Below are 19,988 nucleotides of genomic sequence, written 5' to 3' on the forward strand. Positions count from 1 at the left end.
GCTCAGTGGTAGTGCTGCGTATGCCACCAAGAAATACTGTTCTGCCGCCATAATCTTCAAATTATCCTCAGGGATCTGTGGTAGCACTGCAACAGTTAACATACATCATACAGTTGATAGCAAAAGTGATCAGTAGTTTATTAGCTGAACCAAGCAATCTTTGATGGCTTGAGTTGCACATTAAAGTGAAGTATCTAGTTTTTAATTACCTTAAAGCTTTAATTCAGCTTGTTTTGTGGTGAGCAGTTAAGTGTCTGTGTGCCAACCTTTTTATGAAATGTTCTTTAATTTTAAAAATATTTAATTTTGTCATTTAGCAGATTTTTAATGTCAAATAGTTGTTGAGGCAAAGTTCCTGCTTAAGTAAGGCAGTAAACATTGTGCTAGTGTTACACAGCTTTTGAACTTCTCAGAATAGTGTTTCTACAAAACCATTTGTCGTACAGAAAGGTGGATTGTTCCCATCTGCTATGTTTTTTATATTTCCATAAATAACCAATTTTTTGCTGATATTTGTATTATTTTCAATTCAAAAATCTAATAGCATGTGATACTTAACATGAAAATATCAAGATCATACTTAGATAACTACACTTTAATATATTGTTCAGATCACAATTTTCGTTGCTATGTTCACACTGATGCAATTTGTTTTCATAAGGGCACTCCTGATTTGAAAAATATAATTAACTGAAGTCAGTATAACAACTCACAACCTGCAGAACCCTATGAGCTAATCATTATATTTGAGAAAAGTGACCCACACCAATAGAAAGTCAGTCCGTGTCACTTTCCTATGAAGTACCTTGAATCACTTGAAATTTAGTTCCATGGCAGATTATGTCAGAACTATTTTAAGATTCTGAACTGACTACATACTATATTAACTAATTTTTTTATACAAAATTACATACAGCATTGATTAACTCACTGATTAATAATTTCTTGTAGCTTTTCCTAATTTTCAGTATGGCACTCATACATACAAATAAAGGGACCCACATTATGAAAGAATAATAGTGTATGTGTGTTTCCTGTAAGCCAAAATCATATTTGTTCTGTTAGTTTGTCCAGCCCTGCAAAATCCAGCTTAGCTCATTTTTTTCAAGTATAAGGTATTTATGGAACAACAGTTTCTTCTTACACCCATGCAAGTAGTAGGACTCCTCCCAAAATTGGCAGTTCATGGTTTGAAAGCTCTCAAGGAAGACCTATGTTGCGTTGACTGACTCAGAATTATGAGTATGACCTATGCACTTCTGAAATACACTACTGTGCAATCTTTCTTAATCTTTCCTAACCTTACCTGGTTATTGCCCTCTCTGTCACTTCACTTCATACTTATCAATTTCTGAATTCTCATAAGTGATGAGAAATGTAAAACTCATCTCAACTCTCTCTCCTCCCCCACCCTCTTTATCTTGCTCTTACTCTTGTTGCAATCCTGTTTTTTGTCAATATTTTCATTTATTTTACCACATGATCAAATGGTTCTGGAAGTCTACCGAGATCTGTAATTACTGCCCTGAACACACAAATTTGAGAGAACAGGTCATATCTTTTATTCAGAGTGTATATGCAGGTGCCCATAGATTACAAACATTAACAGTAATGCTAAGGGTGTAGTTAGTGACGTCATTCTTTTAGATTCTCTTCATCAGCACAAAGCACACACGCCACTCCTCCCCCAGGAATCCAACTAACTTTTTTACTATTCCAAAGAATGCAACGACACTGTGCATGCAACTGTTTACAACAAATACAACTTGCCATCATAGGATGACATTTAAAAAGGCAGAGAGCATATATATCTTGTTATTTGTTGATGTTCGCCAGGGAGGAGTAAAGCCTCCAGTCGGCCCTAGAAAGCTGCCATTTGGGTACTCACATAGGTGGGGTAGGAGTCAGCAAACAGATAGCGAACAGGAAATGGTCACTCAAGCACATCTCAGAGATAATGGACCACTGAAGATGGGCAACAAAAAGGAACATGGGTGCTTTTGTGTTAAGGGAGATGAGGTTAACTTGATTGAGATGGTCAGCCAAGAGGGGCATTTCTCTGACAGGTTCTGGGTGAACCCCAAAGGGTATGGTGCACACTAAAGTCACCGAGTAGCAGAAACGTTTGAAGGAGTTGCCCAATAAGCTGGAAGTAGTCTGCCCTGGTGACGCCAAGTGATCGAGGGATGTGAACAGTACAAAAGGAGAAGGTCAAGCATGGAAGGAAGGAAAATGTGGACTGCGACAGCTTTAAGCTGGATAGTCAGGCAGATGGGTTGACTATGAACATCATCCTGGATGAGCAGCACGAGTCCTCCATGAGTTAGAATGCTGTCCTCAGGAGAAGGTGAAAGTGGAGCGGAAAGAAAAGTGAGAACTCAGCATGGTCATGAGGAAACAATTTTGTTTCCTGGAGGCAGAGAACAAGCAGACACTGATTCCAAGAGCAGTGTTAAATCCTATTTGTTGGGTCTAAGTCTGAATGCTTCATTGGAGGAGAGTCATGATAATGAAAGAGGAGGGGGGAAAATGAAGGGGTGTTACCTCTGTGGTTGCCGAGTGTCAGCTTTGAAAGTGAAGTCCAGGGCAGCGAAATGATTGGCAGCGCACACTGGTGACACTGAGGTTAGCCGGGTAGGGGTGTCGTGGTGACCCAGCTGAAAACTATCTGAGTCTGCAAAGGAGAAGACCGCTTGCCTTAGTTTGATTTCTTGGAGCCTTTCCGGTTGGCAGAGAAAGACTCAGACTTGTTTGTTTGTTGGCTGGAGGGATGTAAAAAGTCTTCATGGGAGTATTCCTTCTGTCCTTTACTAGGCCTGCCAGTTGTGTAGTGGGTGACTTCAGCCTGTGAGGCAAAAATTTGGTGGCTAGTGATTTTACAACCGTTGTGCTGAATTTGAAGTCGCATTTCTGCCTGCCCTCCTTTATCGAGTGAGATGTAGCAAGAACAGTACTTTATTTGCCAGATGGTAGAACATGATTTTCGACTAGCCAATACACAGGACAATCTTGGGTGGAGGTGCCATGGTCACCATTGCAATTGATACAGTGGGGAGTAGGCGGCAGACAATTGCCCTCATGAGCATCCCTACCACAGGTTACACATTTGGCCAGGTGTTGACAGGACATTTGAGTGTGGTTGTGATGACGATGCTGGTAACACCAGTGGGGTAGCCCTGTAATCTGAGCGCCTTGTCACTGTGTGTGTGCACCTGTGTTTTGTCTTCAGCATAAGTTAGATTAAGTAGTGTGTAAGCCTAGGGACTGCTAACCTCAGCAGTTTGGTCCCATAGAAGCTTACCACAAATTTCCAAAAAAAGTTCATGTGGGCACTGAAGATGCATTTGCCTTTTTCATCACCCAGTGGACTGCAATGACACCCTGATCAGAGATCTATGTTTGGATTCCTGCCTCCGTCAGACCATCAAGCAGCCTAGTGTGAGTAACACCATAGGAAGTATTCAGTTATCAATGGGCCTCTACAGAAACAGGATAGCCATGGAAAAGCAAAGCTGCAGGCAGTTGTGCTTCAGAATCAGAAGCAGTCTTCAAAAGCGAAGTACCAGTGTGTAAGAGAGCAGGATTTCACAGGGCCAGCTATTGCAACACCACCGTTTTGATTAATAAACGGATTTACCATAACAGAGGGCTGGCCGTTTTCAGTGTGTGAAACCAAAAGGTACCACACTCCTTCCAACTGGCGCACCCAGCTTAGGTGATTGTGAGGTGTGACCTGTGGTCAGACACATGGGACAGCATTTAGTTGTGCACAGGAAGGAAGAAAGAGGGGAACCTCAAATACTAGTGAAGGAAAGAAGAAGAAGAAGAAGAAGAAGAAGAAGAAGAAGAAAAAAAGAACAAAAACCATTTGAGAGAATGTTCTGATGTCAGCTACTTAAAATGCAGATTATATTCCCAAAAACATTCCAGACATGTCTGCCAAGGGAGGGGAGAAAGAGTAGCAAGAGGATACACATACAGAGTGGAAGGGAAAAGACGCTGCAAAGGCTGGGGCCTTGTGAAAGCCAAGTACGATCCCACTGAAGAGTGGCAACCAGCCTCCCCACCCCCCTCCCTTGCTGGTTGGTTGGTGGGGGCAGGGGAAGGGGGACGTTATTTGGATAACCTGCTTGTACTAAATGTCTTCCATCAGTATTATTGTTTAAAATTACAGGTAAGTAACTTACGATACAAATTTCACTAACCAAAGGCAAATGTAATGAATTGCTTTTTATGTGTGACACTAACTGCTGAGAATATTGTATATTGTAAAACAGATTCATTCATACCTCCTCTGCTACTGTATACAATTGGTCTGCCATTGTTTTTCCTGTCTGTTGCACCATTCTGAAGAAGATCCCCTTCTTGTTTTGCAGCAGTATGTACGGGTGGTCAAATTCCTTAAAAATTTAACAAAAACAATTTGAGTATTTTTTCAGAAAAGCAGATGTTTTAAATTCAAGATGCAACTTCAGTACTTTGATTCAACTAGAAAGTGAAGCTACCACACGATGATCTCATTGCACATGAACATGGCAAGCTGAGGTCAAATCAAGTTAAACCCTCACTCAAATAATGTGAGATTATTTAATGCATTGTTTTGTTTGTGCAGTTACGCAATGATGATGACTATCATCTTGGAAAGAGTTGTAATACTTACAACAACACTTCCAGAATCCATTACAAGCACTTTGTCACTGTCCATGACAGTGTGCAAACGGTGGGCAATTGTCAACACTGTGCAGTCCACAAATTTCTCTCTGATGGTATGTTGTATGAACTCATCGGTTCTGGAAAGGAATATATTTCTGTTGCTTTATCAAATCTAATACTACATAAAAACTTTGTCTCACCGGAATTATTGTCTTACGGCATTTAATTATTAGAGGGCTGTTTCAATGCGTTCCATTGAAAAATAATTGAAACATGCATTAAGACATTTCACACACTAGGAGAGGAGACAATTCCTATTTTGTAGAGTGCAGACGGCTGCTGACAGTTCACAACAGCACCCACTTCCACACCTTACAAACTGACGTACATGAATTTCTTCAGGTTGTCAAAGATGTGAAAATCACACAGTGAAAGACCCAGGTTGCAAGGAGCACATTACAGTGTTTCCTAGCCAAATCGCTGAAGCACAGCCTTCATCCAGTTGTGTCTATGGGGGAAGTCATTGTCATGCAGCATGGCAATTCAGTCTGACAGCATTACTGGGCATTTTAACTTTATCATGCATCACACTTTCTGCAAAGTGCCTTCTCATAGGTGCTGCATATTAATTGTGGTTCCACACTTCATGATCTCAATGAGCAGAAGACCTCTGCAGTCTCAGGAGGTGGTCAACACTACCTTACTGTAGCTTGCCAACAGCTTTGTATTTCTTTGCCCGGGGAGATGTGGGATGCTTTCAGCATTTACTTTGCTGTTTGCTGTCTGCTGTCTGAATGTTGTATGACAGAATCATCCTGTTGCATGGTAACACCAACTCCCACACTTCAGCAATTTGGTTGAGAAACACTAACATCCTCAGTGCAGGCCAGATCATTCACTATGTGCTTTTCATGTCTTGATGCACATTGACTGTTCACCAGTTTTTCAACATTCAAAATGGGGAAAAGCAGCATTTGACATCATGCTAACTGTACCTTTGGTCTTTGTAATTGGGAATGTTATTAAGGGGAGCTGGAGGTGCCTATGCTGCCCATGTGAAAATCACGAAGTTTGAGGAACATTTATGAATAAAGTACCATATAGAAAAATTTGAAATTTTTTTACATATAGACTGGTTTAGTATTGCAGTTATGACAGGGATTTTTGAGTATCTTTTCTAGTTTCCTTCCAATTATTTTTTTTTATTAATGACCCAATTTTTTTTACAAATAATTGCTTTATAATTAAACTGAAATGAAACTACTGAACATATTGCCAAATGGCTGTGTTACAATGTAAGTTTGACCACTAGGAGTGCTGTATAAAAATTTCGTCTCTCTAACTTGAGTGGATTTTGAGAAAATGTTCCTTATATTCGAAAAATTCTAATTTACGGGAAATGGCTGTCAAAGTTTCTCAATACATTCCTGCACTATAGGATGGATTATCAGGGTCTTCTTCTTCATCCTCCAAAAGCTGCCTCTTCTGTCTTCTTTTCTGGCCTGTTGTTCCATGATACTTCATATGCCTTTCTCTTCTTTCTGTTCCTCTTATCCTTTCTCTGTCAATATCTCTTAGTACTCGTACAGTGTTCACCCTAGCTGTAAATCCTAATGCCTTCAGAACTTCACACTGTTCCCTTGGTTGTAGGTTGCTATTGCATCATAAATGCCAAAGTGCAGTGTTTTTATGCTTACAAACACCCTTTTAGGAATCACTTTCCAAATCAATTGTTTACGCTCTCATTAGGATTCTGCGTCTTTCCGTGTAGACATGGTTCTGGGCGATGCAGTCTGGAACTGCGAGACTGCTATGGTCGCAGGTTCGAATCCTGCCTCAGGCATGGATGTGTGTGATGTCCTTAGGTTAGTTAGGTTTATCTAGTTCTAACTTCTAGGTGACTAATGACCTCATAAGTTGAGTCCCATAGTGCTCAGAGCCATTTGAACCGTGTAGACATTTGTGTAACAATTCTGGCTGTGCTAAGTCATGAAGAATTGGTTTTATTGCATTTATGACAGCTGCTGGCAAACCATGTTTGTGATCATAGTCCTTTTTTGCATTATATTTGCACCAGGAATCTTTTGGGCACAGACTGTGTTTAGGGTATTCATTGGAAGAGGCAGTATGAAGGAACAATGCCCACACTGCTTTTCGCATATCACTAATATTACTAGTATTTTTCCTTATAGCATACCCATAGTATCTCTGTAGACGTTCAATCACCTCATCAGTAAGCCTGCCTTTCCCTCCTATTGTCTTTCCATCACTGAGCTTACTTGAACCCAAAGTTTGTTTGAGCCTTCGAAGCCGTGCACCCATACGCTTTTGCACATGATCAATGCATTCCAACTTTTCAACTACAAATTCATTTCCATATGGTTTCAGTTCCTCTGTAGTCTTGAAACCTTTGGAGTCACCATCCCAAAGGTAGTATTTGTACCTAACGTTGTATCTGGGAACTGAATGTTCAAAAATTTGTTTCATTCCATCCACTTCAATTGCTCCACTTGATCCACTAAAATTTGCCTCACAGGTTCCACTGTGCTCTCCTTTGATTTTATTTTTGCACCTACAATGTTTTGATAATATTGCAACATCTATCACTTTTGCACTATCACCACAAGTAGCAGTTACAACCCCATTCAGGGATTTATGACCCCTCTTTTGCCAGGAGGCATCTAATGCCACTACCAAATCCCTAGAACCACCGTTCATTTCTACAGATTCCTCCATTGCTTCCTTCATGGTTTTCAAAGCCACATCTTCAACAGAGGATCCTACCAGTTCACAGTAGTACCTAAATTTACTTGGAGGCGATGGCAAGTTCATAATACCACAAAACAGTTTACCAGCAGCAGACCCTTTTCCAATGGATCGAAGACCATACACAAGTCGAACATTCACATCAAACACTCTAGATCGTCCATTTTCACCAAAGAGACAGGCATGTGAATTGTAGAAAGTCACTTGATACTTGCAACATGCACAGATTATCTTCATCTCACAAGCTAAACCAAAGTGCTTCGTTATCTCTAGTCTCACTCCTACACTAACACATTTTGCACAGAACACTTTCTTTCAGCACAGAAGATAATAATCCAATATTCAGTACTTTGTTAATATCATCACTGTCACTAACATATTCACGAAATCTGTCATTTCCACCAGTCAGCTTCTTGCTAAATGATGTCACAGGGCTATGGCTGGCCATGTGTTGCTTAGCAGAAGAACGCACTGTTTCAGTAACAGTAATATTGCAACTTGGTATTAGTGTTAATTTTCTTTTCTCTGCATTCTTCCTCTTATATACACGGTTACTAAAACGTGGCATCATAACCAGAACAACGCTTTACACAAAAAGTATAATACTACCAACAACAGGCGCAACACTGAACTAATTCAAAACGGTAAACAGCAAAGAGACGATGTTCCGCACTCTTAGCACTTCATTTGTCACAGAAAACAAGTAGCCAACCCTTGCGCACTCGCTGCATACTTAACATAAGGCACTGTATGCGTAACAGGCCAAGAAAATCCCAAGCAGTTCGCCAGGAAGTCACGAGAGGGTGTTAGATGCATTCAGTGGCCACCCATTTCCTCTGCAGGCGTGGGGGAAAATGGTAATAACTCCACTTCTACGGTGAGTAGAACAATAATTCAAAGTTTACATTAAGGAGGAATGTTCCAATTATTTTTCGGTAGCAAAAAAGTCTTAATTTTTTGGATTTGACCACCTCCGGCTCCCCTTAAACATCATTGTAACGAACAGAGTAGGCTAACATGGCTGGATAGCAGAGTTAAAATTAAACCATAGAAATATACAACCATAGATATATGTGAAAATCTTACTAGTTGTCCAGGGTTGTTTTGGCCATTAAAACTGAATAATATTTAAAAGTAAATCCATTGATATCACATTGGTATTTTACAGTAAGTGAAAAATGTTTCCTGTAAATGTGGCACATTTCGAGAACGTACTGTAGTGAATTGCCAGCTTCAACAAATTAAAAAAAAGTGCCATCAAAAGCCCATTCTTCCTCTTCCATAAAATTTCTGCTATAATACTTTTCATTTTAAACAAAACAACTGAAAGAATATTTTGCAGGAATCAAGTAAGAGCAGCTGACATTGAATCTTTAACAAGAGCAACTGTGATAACACTGAAAATCACTTAGTTATGTCTTTCACCTGGGGTCAACATTAGCTGTAGCTTCATCAAGTATCAGTATCTTGTTTTTCCTGATTATTGCTCTTGCTAAGCAAACTAGTTGCTTCTGCCCAGCACTAAAATTTGATCCACCTTCTGTCATCTGCCAACTGAGACCATTTTCAGATTCTATTACTGTATCTTTCAGATCCACCTGAAAACAAAATTAGAATGACAGTAGCAGCTTTGGTCTGTGGAGCAAATAATTGTGTTGTGATTGCTCTGAGAAACTGTAAAATCCAGGTGTTTTGATTAGATACAGTTATAAAATGTGATTTCACAATGGACAAGTATTTTAACTTACCTTATTACAATGCAGTTATGCATCTCTTTGGTATGTAGATTGTTCATATAATTTTTTGTGCTACTCATCCTTTCTGAAAGTACATTTGCATAAATACGCCTATTGCTGATAGTTAACAAGAGACACTAATTGCGTAGCTATTTATTGATTATTAGTCTTTAAATGCCACCATGAAAAATTACTTGGTATATGGGACATGGTTGGCTTTTTTTGTTCATATACATCTGTTAACATGGAGAGACATCAGACTTGCTGTTTCACTGACAAATTATTATTTACCACTGCTCGTAGATGTTCAATAGTTAACTATTGTTGCAGCATTTTTTGTTTTTTTTTGTTTTTGTTTTAGGGCGCACAACTTCAACGGTCATTAGAAGGGAAAACACGATAAAAAGATCGACAGGCACAGAATTAAAAAACAGCATAATCAAATGTCCTTAGACAGGTTGGTCAAGTTGATAAAACGAAGAACGAGAGCAGCTGCTCCTGGGTCATCCGCTAAAATGGCATCGAGAGTACATGGCAGGCCAAGATCAAGACACAGTGTAGTAAAATCCGGACAGGACGTTAAAATGTGGCAGACCATCAGCAATTGCCCACATGGGCACAACGGCGCCGGCGCAGCCATCAGCAGATGGCTATGGCTGAACCGGCAGTGTCCAATTCGTAACCGGGCCAAAACTACCTCCTTCCGCCGAGAGGGGCGTGAGGAGGACGTCCAAGCCGTGGAAAGAGGTTTCAAGGCCCGAAGCTTATTGTCCGTAAGTGCAGCCAAATCGACATGCCACAGCGATAAAATGCGCCGACAAATGACCCTGCTACAATCTGATGAAGGGACACAACAAGAAGCTGTTCGAGGCTGGAGGACCGCAGCCTTGGCTGCGGCATCTGCAGCTTCATTCCCAGGGATACAGACATGGCCAGGAACCCACATAAAGCTAACCAGAGAACCGTCGTCCACCAGCTGCTGAAGAGAGCGTTGGATCCGGTGCATGAAAGGGTGAACCGGATACGGATCACTGAGGCTCTGGATGGCGCTCAGGGAATCGGAGCAGATGACATAAGCAGAATGTTGGTGGTGGCAGATATAAAGAACAGCCTGGTAGAGGGCAAAGAGCTGAGCTGTGAAGACCGAACAATGGCCATGGAGCTGGTATTTGAAACTTTGTGCCTGGTATTTGAAACTTTGTGCCCTGACAATAAAAGAACAACTGACCCCGTCATTGGTCTTAGAGCCATCTGTATAAATGAAGGTCATATTAATGAACTTCGAACAAAGTTCGACAAAACGGGAGTGGTATACCGAACCGGGGGGTAACCTCCTTTGGGAGCGAGCTGAGGTCAAGGTGAACGCGAACCTGAGTCTGGAGCCAAAGTGGCGTGTGGCTCTCGCCCACTTGAAAGGTTGCAGGGAGTGAAAAATCAAGGTGTTGAAGGAGGCGACGAAAGCGAACTCCAGGTGGCAGCAGGGCAGAGACATACAACCCATATTGACGATCGAGAGAGTCGTCAAAAAACAAATGATAAGAAGGGTGGTCGGGCATTGACAGTAGCCGACAGGCATACCGACAAAGCAGTATATCGTGCCGGTAGGGCAGTGGCAATTCACCGGCTTCAGCATGAAGACTCTCGACGGGACTAGTATAAAACGCTCCGATCGCAAGACGTAAACCCCGATGATGTATGGAGTTGAGGCGGCGTAAGATGGACGGCCGTGCAGAGGAGTATACGAAGCTCCCATAATCCAGCTTGGAGCAGACGATCGACCGATATAGGCGAAGTAGGACGGTTCGATCCGCTCCCCACGACAAACCACTGAGAACATGGAGGACATTTAGAGAACGGGTACAATGGGCAGCCAAATAAGACATGTGGAGACCAGCTAAGTTTCCTGTCAAATGTAAGACCTAAAAATTTTGTTGTCTCCACGAATGGGAGAGCAACGGGACCGAGCCGCAAGGACGGTGGGAGAAACTCTTTGTAGAGCCAGAAGTTAATACAGACCGTCTTCTTGGCAGAAAAACGGAAGCCATTGGCGACACTCCAGGAGTAAAGATGGTCAAGAGAACGCTGAAGACAGCGCTCCAGGAAACATGTACGCTGCGCGTTGCAATAATGGTAAAATCGTCCACGAAAAGGGAGCCTGATACATCAGCTGGGAGCCAAGCCATTATTGGATTGATCGCTATGGCGAAGAGAGCGACGCTCAAAAATGAGCCCTGTGGCACCCCATTCTCCTGGCAAAAGGTGTCCGACAGGACGGAACCCACACATACCCTGAACTGTTGATCCATTAAAAAGGAACGAATAAAAAGAGGGAAGCGACCGCGAAGGCCCCATGTATGCATGGTGCGGAGAATGCCCGCCCTCCAACAGGTGTCTTAAGCCTTCTCCAAATCAAAGAACACAGCCGCAGTTGGGCGCTTCCGCAAGAAGTTATTCATAATGAAGGTCGACAAGGTAACCAGATGGTCAACAGCAGAGCGGCACCTACGAAATCCACATTGTACATTGGTAAGTAGGCGTCGAGATTCGAGCAGCCAAACCAAACAAGAGTTAACCATTCGCTCCATCACCTTACAGACACAGCTGGTAAGCAAGATGGGTCGATAACTGGAAGGCAAGTGCTTGTCCTTCCCCGGCTTAGGAATCGGTACAACAATAGACTTACGCCAGCATGCAGGAACATGTCCCTCAATCCACATGCGATTATAAGTACGAAGAAGGAAACCTTTACCCGAAGAAGGAAACCTTTACCCGCAGGAGAAAGGTTCTTCAGCATCTGAATATGAATAGAATCAGGCCCTGGAGTGGAGGACCGTGACCGGGCAAGTGCATTTTCGAGTTCCCGCATGGTGAAAGGGGCATTATAACTTTCACGATTCAAGGAGCAGAAGATAGGTGGCCTAGCTTCCTGTCTGTCTGCAGGGGAGGAAGGCAGGGTGGTAATGAGTGGAGCTCGAAACCTCTGCGAAAAAGCGGCCTAAGGCAGTGGAGACATCCTCAGGGGCCACAAGGACGTCATTCGTGACCGTCAAGCCAGAAACTGGTGAGTGGACCTTAGTGCCAGATAGCTGGCGCAGGCTACCCCAGACAACAGAAGGAGTAAAACTGTTGAAGGTGCTTGCGAAAGCAGCCCAGCTGGCTTTCTTGCTTTCTTTAATAATACGACGGCACTGCGCACATAATCGTTTATAATTGATACAATTCGCCACTGTAGGGTGGCGTTTAAAGGTGCGTAAAGCACGTCGATGAGCACGTAAAGTGTCTCTACATGCTGCGGTCCACCAGGGGACTGGTACGCGACGTGGAGAAGTAGTAGTGCGAGGGATGGAATATTCAGCAGCAGTGAGAATGACTTCCGTGAGGTGTGTGACCTGACTATCGCAGCTTGTGAAGGTTTGATCCTGAAAGGTCGCCCTGGAAGAGAAGAGCCCCCAGTCTGCTTTGGAGATGTTCCAACCAGCTGAGCACGGAGAGGGGTATGATGCAGGAGATGGATGACACACGGGAAGTGGTCGCTCGAATATGTATCAGAAAGGGCATACCACTCAAACCGGCGTGCAAGTTGGGTAGTACATATAGAGAGGTCTAAATGGGAATAGATGTGAGATGTGTCTGAAAGAAAAGTAGGGGCACCAGTATTGAGGCAGACAAGATTGAGCTGGTTGAAAAGGTCTGCTAACAGGGAGCCCCTCGGGAAGGATGCTGGAGAGCCCCAAAGGGGATGGTGGGCATTGAAGTCTCCAGTTAACAAAAATGGTGCAGGTAGCTGAGCAATAATTTGCATCATGTCTGCCCTGGTAACGGCAGACGACGATGGAGTGTAAACGGTACAAATGGAAAATGTAAAAGTGGGGAGAGTAATTCGGACGGCAACTGACTGCAGGCCGGTGTGCAATGTGATGGGATCGTAGTAAATATCATCCCGGACCAGCAACATAACCCCTCCATGAGCCGGGATACCTACCATAGGGGGTAGGTCAAAACGCACAGAGGTGTAGTGTGCCAAGGCAATGTGATCGCATGGGTGTAGCTTCGTTTCCTGGAGGGCTACGACGAGCGGACGGTGCAAGCGGAGCAGCAACTTCAAGTCCTCTCGGTTGGAGCGAATGCTGCGAATATTCCAGTGAATAAGTGCCATTGCGAGAAGAAAAGGAAGATGAAAGAAGGTGTCACCTCGAAGGCCGATGAGGGCCTGGCTTCGAGCAAGTACCGCCGCCCCTATCAGTAGGCAGACAGTCATCGTCCATTGGTTCTATAGGTTCATCGGCCATCTCGTTAAGATGGCTGGGAGGAGGAGCTTCCTCTGCCGGTGGACAGCCAGGGGTTCGGCTACCAGCGGTGCGGCCAGGCGAAACGGATGACGGCCTGGGGCGGCAACTGCTGGGTGGTGCAGGAGAAGAAATGCGCCATGGTGGAGAAGGAGAACTGTGCTTCCTATGAGCCTTCTTGGAAGGTCTTTTAGTGAAAGTACTGGTTGACGGCTGGGAGTGCGAGGTACGTAGGAAGTCTGCATGGGACGATTCCTTCTTGAAGGCCCGTGCATCTGACTTCTGGGTCTTCGTCTCGGCAGAAGCTGATGAAGGTGCTTGTGTTGGAGGGGTGATGGGAGGAAGAGGAGACGTTGACCGCATGATCTTAGCACTGGCCGAACGGACGACCGTGGTACTGAAGGTCAGATCGCATGTCTGCGTCGCCACCTCCCTGGTAGTCCGAGGAGAGGCGAGGACAGTACTGTATTTTCCCGCTGGGAGCAGCGTGGGCTTCCTACTAGCAAATAGTTTGCGAGCAGCCGAGGTGGACACTCTCTTTGACCCGAATTTCTTGGATACAGCGTTCTTCCTTGTAGATGGGACAGTCGCGGGAGGATGCTGCATGGTCACCCTGACAGTTCACACAACGAGGAGACGGAGGTGGACAGTCACCCTCATGGGCAGCCCTGCCACAAGTGACATTTAGCCGCATTGGAACAAGACTGGTGAGTGTGATTAAAACGCTGACACTGGTAGCAGCACGTAGGTGTCGGGACATAGGGGTGAACAGAAATAACCTCGTAGCCCGCCTTGATACGCGACGGCAGCTGAACACTATCGAAGGTCAAGAAAAGTGTCCGGGTCGGTACAAGGTCATTGTTGACCTTTTTCATGACCCTATGGACAGCTGTCACGCCATGCTCAGCGAGGAAAGACTGAATCTCCTCGTCAGTCAATCCGTCGAGTGATCGAGTATATACCACACCACGAGACGAATTCAAAGTGCGGTGAGCCTCCACCTGGACAGGGAATGTGTACAGGAGTGTGGCCCGAAGCAGTTTTTGTGCCTGAAAGGCGCTCTCAGTTTCTAGTAACAAGGTACCATTACGCAACCTGGTACACGACTTGACAGATCCGGCTATGGCATCTACGCCCTTCTGGATAACGAAAGGGTTGACAGAGGAAAAATCCTTGCCGTCCTCAGATCGAGAAACAACGAGGAACTGTGGGGCAGGTGGTGGTACTTTTGTCACTGGTGGCTGGTCAAGTTTCCGTTTGTGGGCAGAAGTCGAGAGAGAAGAAGAGAAATCCATTGCGAAGGAATCCCCATGATTACCAGCGTCTCCGATGGTGCGCTCCTTCCTTGTGGGGACCCTCTCAGAGGGCACTCTCGCCTTAGGTGAATGTTTACACTTCAGGTCACACCTCCCGAGAAACAGACGGAGGGACCAATCGGCATGGTCAGAAGGTATCAGCTCAGGCAATTACCCGTCCCTGGGCCTGGCCTTTACCAGGGGGTATGTGCGTGCCTTACTTGTCTACCCAGGGCGGGGAATTACGCGTTACCCCGTCACCGGCTATGCGTGCGAACGCGTGGGTCGGCCTTCAGGCACACACAGGGAGGAAGGAAGAGGAGAAATAAGAAAGAGAGAGAGAGAGAGAGAGAGAGAGAGAGAGAGAGAGAGAGAGAGAGAGAGAGAGAGGACAGACTGTCTCAAACGCCGAGGCGGAGACCAGAGAAGGCAATGAGAAGAAGGCAAGGCAATGAGAAGAAGGCAAGGGAAAGAGTAAAGAAGACAGTGAGATGGAGAAAACCAAAGAAAGGAAGGAAGAAACCAAAGCAAGGAAGAAACCAAAGCAAGGAAGAAACCAAAGGAAGGAAGAAACCAAAGGAAGGAAGAAACCAAAGGAAGGAAGAAACCAAAGGAAGGAAGAAACCAAAGGAAGGAAGAAACCAAAGGAAGGAAGAAATGAGAAGAAGGGAAAAACCAAAATGACCGCAAATAGAGGTCGTGGAACTGTCCGTCTCCGGACGCAGGCGCTAACTACCCCCTTGAAGGGGAGGGACTCCTTTTAGTCGCCTCTTACGACAGGCAGGAATACCTCAGGCCTATTCTAATCCCCGGACCCGCAGGGGGGGGGGGGGGGGGGGGTTGCAGCATGTGGAGGTTGCCTGCAAACTATTGAGGTTAATTGTGTATTATTGGGGGGGCTACAAACAGCAAAAGTAAGACACTGAAACATAACTGTTGATCTGTCGGCTACATTATTTACCGTCGTCAGTGTCCAAATTACAAATCCCATTCTTCAGCCAGTGTAGCAACGCAGTACGTCGACACCAAGGACAACAAACAAAATAAAGAAAGCAGGTGGAACCACTACACAGACATAACGGCATCACTTTTGCAACCTTTAAAATATCAACACAGCTTTTATTCTCTGAATAAATAATAAGAGTCTAGAATCATAAAACGTTTTGGTGGTGCACTTGATAAGCACACCTTTTCCATCGCATGTTTGCCCAAAAACATTGCATTGCAGCTTCATTCTTTAGGAAACATAACTTGTCACAGTCTTCCAGTTTACTAAACTCTTCATTTGCTTGCCCACTAACAACTTGTAACCAGATAACATAATGTGAATTCATTATGAAGGACTTGAAAAAGTCAATTTTTCTCATTGTGGAAACTGTCAAAACGTGAGCTGGAAAGGTTGAAATGTGTTTTCAATTTCTGTAGGCAGTATGTGAATCAAAGATGTTTGGCTCTGAAAACTGTGTGAACTTGCTAATAGTTCTTCAGATGAAACTGTGATCCTCCCCACCACCAGCTTTTCTGAACTCCGCTTATGGGAGTGATCCTTACAATACATTCTCCACTCCTGAAATTATTTCAGCCCCAACTTACAATAACCTATTGTCCTTACATTCTGCACCCAACAGGTGCCTATGTTAAATACAATTTCCCGTACTTCGCATCACAGTAACACACTGCAGACAACTGGCAGAATGTCACCAGTATGGAAAATGCTGAACTTATGAAAATATTTGTCCTAGGCTGTTTTGAATTGCATGGGATTCAAACTCACTATTTGCACTGTGTTTGGTTTCCTGGTGCAGTCTGAATTCCTGTACTGTTGTAGGGATTGTTATTTCATCCAGAATTTTGTGCTTTTTGGTGTCTTTTGGAGGGGGGGGGGGGGGGGGGCACCAATTTCTGGGTACATCAGCCACAACAAGTAACACAGACAGTGGATTACCAAATAAAAATAAAATACATTTTATAAGTAAAAAAATATTTAGGCTGTACTTAATGACAATATTACGTAAAGGACAGATTGCTACTCACCATATAGCAGAGCAACATCTGTATATGGTGAGTAGCGATCTATCCTTTATGTAATACTGTCATTATTCCATCCTGGGTTTTCCATTGTTTGATCTTCCTCAGTATTTGTGTGTGCATAGGAGTCAGTGCCAGAGGTACCAGAGTGCAAGTTGCTTGATGTTAACAGCAATATAATGTTAAACTGAAGAGTACACACTCCACTCTAAGCACCTTTTGAAATTTTAACCCCACAGTACAGTGAATCAAGAGAATTAGTCATGTATCATTTAAGTCCCTGGTTCAGAAATGTCACTTGCTATTTATGAATGGCGTTTACTTGCGAAGAAGTGCTGTACAATTTCATTCTGTTCCAGAGCCATGAAGTTGCCATAGATTACTGAAATTTACAGGTTTGTTACCATTGTTTTCTCTGCTATTTGAAGAAAATATTACTATCCATAATCCATGCAGAAATTTCTACTTTCACTTTGTTTCAGGTAACTTAAGAAAGAAATTACATTTGTTCCTCAGGTGCGTGTAATTAGAAAGATTTGACAATAGTAAGCATTATTCTATTTCCTAAATCAGTTCATTTGTTCTGATGTGCCATACTGACAAACAGCACATGGAAACATTGAATAAGCTTTTTTCATTATGCACTTAAATTTTTACCAAACTAGTTACATTTCAGTTTTATAAATGAACTTCTACAGTTTACTTATTATTGGTGAACACTTCCATCATGTGTAGTTTTAAGAATCTTCGCCTTTTGTGTAATCTAAGTTGTAGCTAGTCATACACTGGACTGTGGTTTAGTGATTGACAGCTACATGAAGTCTTAAAGCAGTGGCTCATTACTTACTAGCAGTAGTGTGTTAACTAAAAATCTACAAAATGCCTATTTACTACAGAACTTTGAGTGTATAAAGTTTGTCAGAAAAGTTGACAATTCTCAAAAATATTTTGCTGATACATAACACTATTGTCTTCCTGCAACTGATACTCTCAACTGTAAGTTATAAAATAAGATGTGAAGTGTAAAGGTACAGCTTGTGGAGGTGGTGCTTTTATTTTGTATGTGGTGAACTGCATCAAGGGACGACATTTATGTTCAACATGGGACAGCAATCACAACAACTTTGTGAGAGGAAATACACTATGTGATCAAAAGTATCTGGACACCTGACTGAAAATGGGGGTGCTCAGATACTTTTGATCACATAGTGTACATGCTCTGACATGGAAGTAAGTATTCAGTGGGTCACCAGCTGCCTTAGAAATGTGTAGACTTCCAAAGTCTAGTTATATGAACAATGGATGCATGTAATCAGAGACAAAAGAAACCATTTTACTCTTATTCCGTACACAGAATGTAGTATAATTATGTCAGTAACTGAAGTTAATCATAAAAATAAGGCGCAGGAATCCTGAATTTTAAAGCATTTTTGGTCCTCTACTTCTTTGACTACAACTACTCCAACTACAACAGGCACATGAAGGTAAATCAAAGCCAACACCATGCATTTATATGTTTTATTTATTATGAAAAGCAATAGTACAGAAAAGAGACTTACCTCCTCCAAAGCTTGCCATAATTCCTCATCTGAATGTTCATCAAAAGGATCCAGATTTGAGCGCATTGTTCCAGAAAAAATAACCGGTTCTTGAGGAATTATTGAAAGTTTTCGGCGAAATTCTTGTAGCCCAATATGTTTAGTATCAATTCCATCAATAATAACTGACCCAGTTGTGTGTGCTAGACGGAAGAGAGCTGTAATGATTGATGATTTACCAGCTCCTGTCCGGCCGACTATACCAACCTATGACAATGGGAATTCCATATGTATTAAAAATATTAAAACTTTAAATAATTATTTTGTTCTGTCAGCAGTTACTTTCAGCACTCACGCATGCACAAATGGCTGTCAAGACCACTGCTGCCCATCAAGTGGGAAAAAGAAAGTAGCCAGACAGTGATCTTTATGGTATTTGTAACGGTGCCTAGATAATGTAGAAGTAATGGTGGGGCATTTCATGAGCTGTAGACATCTTAGATACCCTGGAACGAATGACAGCTCTTCACAGCCTGAAGAAAAACCAAAGAACCCAAGAAGATACAGTAAACAAGAACAGAAAACTAGAACCCAACAAAAAGACAAACAAGTTGAGAGTGGGAAAATTAAATTTAATAACCTTGACAGGAAAGACTGAAGAGATTGTAGGCATGATGGAGAGGAGAAAGTCATATTCTTGGATTGAGTGAGACCAAGTTGGAGGGAAAAATAACTAAATTGTTGAGAGGGGGGTACAGATACTGGCAGGATCACAATAAAGAAGCAAAAATGGAGTGGGGCTTGTGTTTTACAAAGACATTGATCCAGTTACAGATGTGAGCTTTGTAAGTGAAAGGATAATAAGAGAAAAAGTGAACTTGGGAAAGAATAGTTCTACTATACTCCAAGTGTACTCACCTTAGCAAGGGTGCAGTGAGGAAGAAAAAAACGAAATTCCTTGAAGAACTTTAAGACCAAGTAAGAGACAATAGCATTATGATAATTGGGGATCTGAATGCTCAGATTGGCATGGATAGAAATGGATATGAGGTGGTGATCGGGGCCCCCTTTTCGATACGGAAGACGGAAGACGAAATGTTGAGGGTGAAGAAATTCGAAGTCTGTGCATAAGGAATCATCTTTTAGTGAAGAATACATTCTTTGAGAAACAAGATAGCCATAAGATTACTAGATATGGTTGAGATGGCAAATTAAGACCGTTATAGACTATATATTAACAGACAAATTAATTGGAGGAAAAATAAGGGACACTAAAGTCATACCAAGTGAACACTTTGATAGCGACCGCAGGTTACTAGTAGCTGATGTAAATTATTAGATGAAAAGTTTGAATGCTGTACAAAGAATGCCAAAAATTCAGCAGTGGAAGTCGAAAGAAGAAAATAAGAAAAGTTTCAAAAATCTAGTAGCTCAAAAATTGCCAAAAACTGAAAGGGGTAGTGTAGTGGAAGAGTGGAACATATTTAGAACATCAATAGTTAATAGTGCTGTGCAGATATGCAGAAAAACAAAGGGTTAAGTTGAAGACAAAGAAACCAGTTGGTGGAATGATAGAGTAAAACACGCAATAAAAAAAAGTAATATGGCAAAGAAAAACATGGAGTTTGAAAAATCGGAACCAAGGGCTGGTACCAAAAGATGAACATGAACACAAGGTGACAACAT

General features: G+C 42.8%; 1 protein-coding gene across 1 annotated transcript in view; it reads right to left on the reverse strand.

Annotated features, from left to right (window-relative positions):
• Positions 1 to 19,988, reverse strand: part of LOC124595159 (ATP-binding cassette subfamily C member 4-like) — a 119,287-nt gene that overhangs the window by 85 nt on the left and 99,214 nt on the right. The window contains exons 21-25 of the mRNA XM_047133769.1: positions 18,324 to 18,569; positions 8,845 to 9,017; positions 4,661 to 4,790; positions 4,290 to 4,400; positions 1 to 86 (exon numbers count right to left, since the gene is read on the reverse strand). The exon at positions 1 to 86 is cut by the window's left edge and continues 85 nt beyond it. Coding sequence (XP_046989725.1) covers positions 57 to 86; positions 4,290 to 4,400; positions 4,661 to 4,790; positions 8,845 to 9,017; positions 18,324 to 18,569 — 690 coding nt within the window. The 3' untranslated portion in view covers positions 1 to 56. The remainder of the gene's footprint in view (positions 87 to 4,289; positions 4,401 to 4,660; positions 4,791 to 8,844; positions 9,018 to 18,323; positions 18,570 to 19,988) is intronic.

The sequence above is a fragment of the Schistocerca americana genome, chromosome 2 (assembly GCF_021461395.2).
Source record: "Schistocerca americana isolate TAMUIC-IGC-003095 chromosome 2, iqSchAmer2.1, whole genome shotgun sequence".
Lineage (NCBI taxonomy): Eukaryota > Metazoa > Arthropoda > Insecta > Orthoptera > Acrididae > Schistocerca > Schistocerca americana.